The sequence below is a fragment of the Gastrolobium bilobum genome, unplaced genomic scaffold, assembly GCF_033153095.1.
Source record: "Gastrolobium bilobum isolate Gb01-03AN ecotype WA unplaced genomic scaffold, APGP_CSIRO_Gbil_v1 utg65199, whole genome shotgun sequence".
Classification (NCBI taxonomy): domain Eukaryota; kingdom Viridiplantae; phylum Streptophyta; class Magnoliopsida; order Fabales; family Fabaceae; genus Gastrolobium; species Gastrolobium bilobum.
This window is the reverse complement of record NW_026896576.1, coordinates 134687-142799: the sequence shown is the minus strand read 5'-3', so window position 1 is coordinate 142799 and position 8113 is coordinate 134687. Positions and strand designations below refer to the sequence as shown.

The 8113-nt window shown below is 38.7% G+C and overlaps 1 protein-coding gene across 1 annotated transcript; it reads left to right on the top strand.

Moving 5' to 3' along the window:
* Positions 1-2210: 2210 nt before the first annotated feature.
* LOC133300681 (uncharacterized) lies at positions 2211-3735 on the top strand. The gene is made up of 3 exons (XM_061500252.1): positions 2211-2604; positions 2700-2929; positions 3685-3735. Exons 1-3 carry the CDS (start codon positions 2211-2213, stop codon positions 3733-3735), a joined length of 675 nt encoding a protein of 224 aa, XP_061356236.1.
* Positions 3736-8113: the final 4378 nt, after the last annotated feature.

The following is an 8113-nucleotide window of genomic DNA, read 5'->3' as shown; positions in this document are numbered from 1 at the left end:
TGCACGAAAATGCACACCAAGAAGGGTCCTTTTTTCACAAAGGTTGCTCCTTGGAGCTCCAACAACCCAAGGAAGAAGCTTTTTTCACACTCACAATGATCTCTCCCACTCTCCCAAGGTACAAAGTGAAGAGAAAATGAAGAAGAGAGGTCACAAGGCTCACAAAATGGTGGTGAAGCAATGCAACAGTGGAACCAGCAGCTGACCAGCCCCTCACCCACGTAGAGAAACTGTTTTCTAGGGTTTTGTGCCCTTAATAAGGGTATTTATAGCCACTTACCCAATTAACACACAGTATTAACTTTAATTGCTAGGCTTAGTATTTTAATCCCAAACTCTGGATTCTTAACCTACTCAATTTTGCAAGAATTATCATATATTTCTTATAATTGTCTGAGCACCTTTCCGGTACGCGCTTTTCAAATCCAGTACCGGTTTCTAGCACCAGTTCTCATTATTTGGACTTGAAACTCGTTTTACAAGTCCTACATATCATTCTAGTAATTATCATACACTTATTATAATTTTCTGGGATACTTTTTAGGCACGCATTTATACCGACTATCAGAACCGGTATCTGCACTTTTCTTCCGAAAAGCGACTTTCAGCATTCTAAATCACTTACTATAATTATTAAAGCCTCATAATAATTATTAGAGTCAATTATGGAATCATTTCCTATTTTCTCATAATTTATTAATTAAATTCCTCAATTAACGGTGCGGGTTCTTACAGGGATGTTACATGTATGGTATCAGAGCAGTTTCTCTAGGAAAGTCCATAATATATTGCATAAGATGTTTGAGTTATGACATTCTAGAGTGTTTTCTTGGAGGGCTATGATATGCATGTCTCATCACTGAGTATGAGCGTAGCTAACTCATTCCGTTGTGTAAAATGTGCAGAATTATGGTTCGTCCAAGAGGGTCTCCTGATCCTCCCGTTGACCAGACAGATCCTACTTTAGCAGATATGGCTTGGCCTCGAATAAATCGTCAAGGCAATAATTCGCAGTCGGATCCTATGTTGACAGCTCTTACTGCATTGCAGCAGACTCTAGGTGCAACAAGACAACAGGAACTTGAATTGAAAGATAATCAAGATATGTTGACAGCAAATAGATTTGCAAATGTTGAAATGATGAGATTACTTTTAGCCGAGGTGTGGGCTGGTGGGCAAGGTTTACAGCAACAGCCACAGCCACAGCCACATCAGCATACTCCTCCCCCTCATTCTCTCCATGTAGAGGAGGGTGAAGGAGTAAATAATCAAAATAAAGCGTCCAGTCATAAGGGTGGTGTGGGTGGCAGTCACCATGTCGGGGCTGCCAGGTCTGTGGGGCTGCCTGTTGTTAATAAAGAGCAGAGGGATCCGATGTTAAATGCATTCTGAAAACGTTCTCCCCCACATTATAAAGGCGACATTGACCCTATTGCTACGATTCAGTGGTTAGAGGAACTGGATCGTATCTTTACAGTGATGGAGTGTGACGACCAGCAGAAATTGTTATATGCTTCATATATGTTGCAAAATGATGCAACGAACTGGTAGAAGAATACTCGTCAACCCTTGGAGTGCCAGGGTTACGCCATCACATGGCCTTTATTTGAAAGATAGTTCTTGATGAGATATTTTTCGGAAGAAGCCCGTCTACGAAAAAAAAGAGAATTTGAGGATCTAAAGCATGGTCAAATGTCCATTGATGAATATTTGAATAAGTTTAACAAATTGGCAAAATATTCTCATTTCCAGAGAGCTCTGCCTACTGAGAAAGATCTGATGTTTAAATTTCAATGAGCACTACATGATAACATTTCTGAAAAGCTTGCAGGACATTCTTCTGACACTTTCATGGCCTAAAAACACTACTGGGGGTTCTAAAGGTAAAGGTTTGTAGGTGAAACAGGTATATGGCAAATTCAAAAAGGCTGGAAATTCAAAGTCTGGCAATTATAAACTTGTTGCTCAGTGTGCTACTTGTGATAAGCCTCATTATGTGTTATAAGTATGGCCAAGCAGGGCATTTCTTTAAGGATTGTCCCTTTAACGGGGGATAGGTTTATATAATTCAGGCTACTCCGACTCCTGTCATGGTTGAGAAACCATCTCTACCTCTTCCACCTTCAGTTGCTCGGGTGTATGCAGTGACTCAGTAAGAGGCTGAGAGATCGACTAGTTTGGTGCGAGGTATTATCTCTAATCATAATGAAATGTTTAATGTCTTGTTTGATTCTGGTGCCACACATTCTTTTGTTGCTGATTATATAGCTAAAGCATTTAATCTGATTGTGACAAAAATGAGAACTCCTATGCGTTTTGTTACGGCTGTGGGAAGCGTTTTTGATGAAAAGTATATTTGTAAAGATGTAAAATTTAAGTATGATAGTAGAGAGTATTTTGCTAACTTTATTATCTTACATCTTGCCTCTGTGAATATAATTTTGGGAATGGATTGGTTGTCTAAGTACTGTGTGAAGATTGATTGCTGCAGCAAGACCATTTCTATCTCATCTAATGATGAAGAGGGGGAGTCTTCTTATCTGTCTGTCCTTCGGGTTGCAAAAGCCTTGAAGGAAGGAGATTCTGGATTTATTCTGTCGGGAGGTATGGTTAGTGTCAATAAGGAGCCAATTTCTGAGATCCCTAGTGTCTCTGATGTTGAGGATTTTTTCCTGATGAAATTATGCACTTCCCGCCAGAGAGGGAAATTGAATTCTCAATTGACTTGTTCCCTGGTGTGGGGCCTATCTATTTAGCCCCATACCATATGTCACCATTGGAATTATCTGAGCTAAAGAAGCAGATTGAAGACTTGTCCAGTAAGAATTTTATTAGACCAAGAGTGTCTCCGTGGGGAGCCCCAGTGATATTTGTTAAGAAGAAAGATGAGTCTATGAGATTATGTACAGATTACTTGGAGTTTAACAAGGTTACTGTTAAGAATAAGTATCCTTTGCCGCGTATAGATGATTTGTTGGATCAGTTGTGTGGTGCAACTGTATTTTCTAAGATTTTTCTTCGGTTCGGATATCATCAGATTCGGATAAAGCCGGATGATGTTCCGAAAACAACTTTCAGGTCCAGACACGGACACTATGAGTACCTGGTTATTCCATTTTGGCTGACAAATGCACCAGCCATTTTCATGAGTTATATGAATCGGATCTTTAAAGCCTATCTGGATCAGTTTGTGGTTGTCTTTATTGATGACATACTGATATATTCAAAGAGCAAAGAAGAGCATTCTGAGCATTTGAGGATTGTTCTACAGATTCTGAGATATCATCAGTTATATGCTAAGCCGTCCAAGTGTGACTTCTAGCTTTTCGAGATATAATTTCTGGGCCATGTCATTTCATCTGAAGGAGTGGCAGTGGAACCGAGTAAGATTGAAGCAGTGTTAAACTGAGAGCGTCCTAAAAATATTACTGAAATAAGGAGTTTCTTGGTTTGACTGGGTATTATTGGCATTTTATTGAGGAATTCTCATGGATGGTACTACCTATGACACGATTAATTCGTAAAGGGAACCTATTTGTGTGGACCCAAGAATGTGAAGTGAGTTTTCAGGAGTTAAAAAATAAGTTGACTACCGCTCCGGTGTTGATATTGCCTAATCCTACAAGTAAATTTGTAGTATATTGTGATGCTTCTAAGTTTGGATTAGGCTGTGTATTAATGCAGCTACGTCAAGTGGTTGCTTATGCTTCTCGGCAGTTAAAGCTGCATGAGTAGAACTATCCAACACATGATCTTGAGTTGGCAGCCGTAGTGTTCGCTTTGAAAATCTGGCGACACTTTCTATACGGTGCCGATTTTGTTGTCCACAGTGACCATAAAAGTTCAAAGTATCTGTTTGATCAGAAAGCGTTTTATATGAGGCAACGCCGATGGGTGGAATTTCTGAAGGATTATAATTTTGAATTACAATATCACCCAGGTAAAGCCAATGTAGTGGCTGATGCTTTAAGCATAAAGGCGCTTTGTATAGCCAATATGCTGATCGCCAAGTATAATTTATTTAAGAAGTTTAGGGATCTTAACATTCCTGTGAATGCAGAGGATAACCCATATTTGTTGACTTCTACGATAGTCCAGAACTCATTGGTTGAGTGACTTAAAGAAGCTCAATTACTTGATAAAGAGGTTCAATCTTTGAAAGAACAGGACTTTGTATCCACTGATAAACTCAGTCTTAAGTCTTTTAAAGATCGGATCATTGTTCCGAAAGGTCAGATGGTAGATGAGGTGTTGAGTGAGGCACATATGGGTAAGTACATTATCCATCCTGGTGCTACCAAGATGTACCAAGACTTGAAACATAATTTTTGGTAGTCGGGCATGAAGAAAGATATTGCTCAGTTTGTGAATAAGTGTTTGACATGTCAGAAAGTAAAGATTGAACATCAGAGGCCCTCTGGATTATTGCAGCCTTTGGATATTCCAGAATGGAAATGAGTCAGTATTTCGATGGATTTTGTAGTGGCATTGCCGAGAACTCAGGCTGGTTTTGATTCCATATGGGTTGTGGTAGACAGATTGACAAAGTCTGCACATTTCATTCCAGTCAAGATGAGTTTCTCTATGGAGCAGATGACTCGATTATATATGAAGGAGATTGTGAAACTTTATGGTGTTCCTGAAAGTATCATTAGTGATCGGGACCCTAAGTTCACTTCTCGACTTTGGGAAGCATTGTAGCAGGCATTCGGTACGCAACTGAGGCTGAGTACGGCTTATCATCCCCAGACTGATGGTCAGACAGAGAGGACCATTCAGACTTTAGAGGACATGTTGAGGGCTCGTGCCTTAGAGCAGGGGACTGCTTGGGATAAATATATGCCTCTGGTGGAATTTTCCTAAAATAGTAGTTATCATGCCAGTTTGGGCATGGCTCCCTATGAGGCTTTGTATAGCCGTAGGTACAGAGCGCTTACTTGTTGGTCAAAAATTGGTGAGAGACAATTATTTAGGCCTGATATGGTCCCGGAGACTATTGATCAGAATATTATGATTAAGGATCGATTAAAGAAAGCACAGAGCCGCCAAAAGAGTTGTTATGATGCGAAACATCGACCCATTGAATTTTCTGAAGGGGATCATGTGTTTATCCGTTTGTTTCCGACTACAGGTGTTGGGCGTGCTCTTGGAGTGAGGAAGTTGAGTCCTAGGTTCATAGGGCCTTACCAGATTATAAAGAGGGTCGGACCTATGATGTATCAGCTTGCCTTACCTCTACATTTATCTAATCTACATAGCATCAGTCATCTTTGCAAATATGTACCTGATGTGTCCCACATTGTCCAGTAGGACAATATTGAGGTAAAGAAATATCTGAGTTTGTTGTGGGACCAATGAAAGTTCTAGCTTGTGATGAGAAAGTATTGAGGAACATGGTTATTCACATGACCAAGGTACAATGGGAAGGTTTAACTCCAGCGGTATCCTAAGTTTGACTTCAGGTATGTGTTATGTCATATATGTGATTTTGTGGGCAAAATCCTTAAAAGGTGGGGTGAATATAATATCCCTAACCCGGTTAATTAGAAAAAGGCATATGATTCATGTATAAATGAGTTAAATTAAGTAAAAGACCTAATTAAATAAATTAGGGTTACTTTTGAGGTAAAAAGTACAGTCAGTGAGATTTTTGGGGTAAAAATATCGGTCAGAAAAATTACCCAGAATGCAAAAGTAAATATAGAAATATGACGAGAAAAATATTCTTGTTCATTGGGTAAAGTTTGGTATTGAATAGAGGTGTGTAGATAAGTCGTTACCCAGTTAAAGAAACTTAACCTATTTAAATTTAGAAACTGTGACACCCCACCTTATTTCTTCTTCCTCGTGCGCTGGTCTCTGCCTCTTTCTTCCATGGAAATAGCTTAGGTTTTCCATTTTCTTTTATCTTTGATTTCTCATCACACAATCATCCAAATGCAAAAGTCCATCACACGAAATTGATAGGAAATCATCCAATGAATCCTTTCCACCCCTTATTTTAGGCTGCAAATGCTTGTGTGAAAAGTTCTCCTCTCCTCCCATTTTGAGTTACTATTCATCCAAGAGAGAAATTGTGGTTTTAGTTGGAGCCAAGCATAGGTTATGTTCCTTGGACCTTGGGTAAGCGATTTGATGTAAGAAATCCTCGTTCTAATGGTTTGATTTTCTTGGGTTAAGTTTTGAATAATATGAGCATATTTTGTGTAGAATTTATGAAGTGAAAACTTGAAATTTATGAAGTATTAGTGTGTTTTATGATGATATAGTATCAAGCAAGCATGATGATGAGTTGGAAAAATAAAATAAAATAAAAATCCCCTTGGACCACCACACTGGGTTCGACCATATTGGGCATTTAGGGGTTAATGTGCCAAAATAATTAAATTAAATAATTGTAGAGGTTTATATGTATGTGTATGTTGAGATTTAGGTATTAAAGTGAGAATACCAAGTGGACAATCCATCGGAAACCCTCCTTGTGAATTTCGGCCATTAGGGTCTAATTAGGGATGATTATGTTAAAAATTATTTTGATGATTTGGTTAGGTCCTAATGCATGGCTTTAGTATGATTTTGAAGTTAAATAGTTTAAGACATAATGAGAAGCACCGTAGCTCCTTTGTATGTGTTGCAACGACCTTGTGACCAAAAATAGGCAAAGTTAGGCTTAAAAATTGTTATGAGATCATATATGAATAATTTAGGGCTAAGTGTGGGTTCTAGGAACCAATGGTTGTGTAAAAAGAATTGATGAAATTCCTAGTCTTTCTTGGTATTGGCTTCGGCCATTGCATGAATTGTGGAACTAGGAAATGTTAAAAATTGTAAAGATTATGTTAGAAGCTTGGTTGGGTCATTTAAGGACCCTAGGTAATTATGAAACCGGTTGGTTGCTTGTGTTACGAGTAATCATCCGTAAATGTGTTAAATAATGATCTTAAGAAAGGATTGTCTTGACTGGGAATTTGGCATAGAATTGGCATATATGAAAAGAAATGAAAGTAAACAAAAAAATGTATGTCTTGTAATTACATAGCATTGTAACATTTTATTGAGCTTCAATTTGGATTCTGTCTCTAGGTGTGCCTAGGGACTAAGCGTCTTTGGATTTCCTTTGGAGCTAAATAGGTAACTTGTGTTACAAATGAGCAAATCGGTAAAATTTCAAAAGGTAAGCTCTATGTTTAAGGAGTTTTTTCCTGCTTGAGTGCTCCACGTGGTTGATGAACTATGGTTGGATTGTAAAATTGTATTTGATGCTTTATATAGATGCATTCATATAGAGCTATTTGATAACATGACATGATTTGTTCTGATGTGATTTCTGTATTGATCTTTGGCCATTGATTTGTTTGTGCACTGATGTCCGCTTGGCGTCCTCCCTCAGGACTGACTATGTACACCTCTGTTATGTTCTGGTTCTACTTGGGGTCCTCCATTGGGAACACGTGCGTTGATTTCCGCTTAGGGTCCTCCCTTGGGAATGACTGCGTACGCCTCTGATAAGATATGTGTATATGCTTTGTTTAGTTCTGATATATGTTATATGATGCTTTGTATACTCTGTATCTAACTTTCATGTAGGAGTAGACCCAGGTGTATGGAGAATTCTCTATAAACCTGGAGGTTACTGAGATTTGTTATCTCACCCCTTCTTGGAGACATCATTTCAGGTGCACAAGTTGCCGTTGAGCCTTCACGGGGCAAGGATACGACCCGTAGGTAGAGTGCATCACGGATCGGATTTTTGGGTAGCAGTCTGCTACCATTATTTTGGAGGATTGTGATTTGCATTAGTATTCCATTTATTTTGGTGGATCATGATGTCTGATTTGTTACTTTGTATATGGCCTGTATATGTTTTGTACTTGTTTTCCGCTTGATGCAAGTACATCTGGGTATGCAGACATGTTTATATTATGATACAATATTCAATTATATGCTTACATGTTGGATTTGCAGGCTGTTAGACATAGTGGCACGAAGCCAAGTTCTGCATGCACCCATGGATGTGTATATAGTCCTATGTGAATATCTGGTAGTTCTGAAATCATATATGGTATAAACTGTTTATCATGAACCCTTGAGAGTGGGATTTACAAATCCCCAG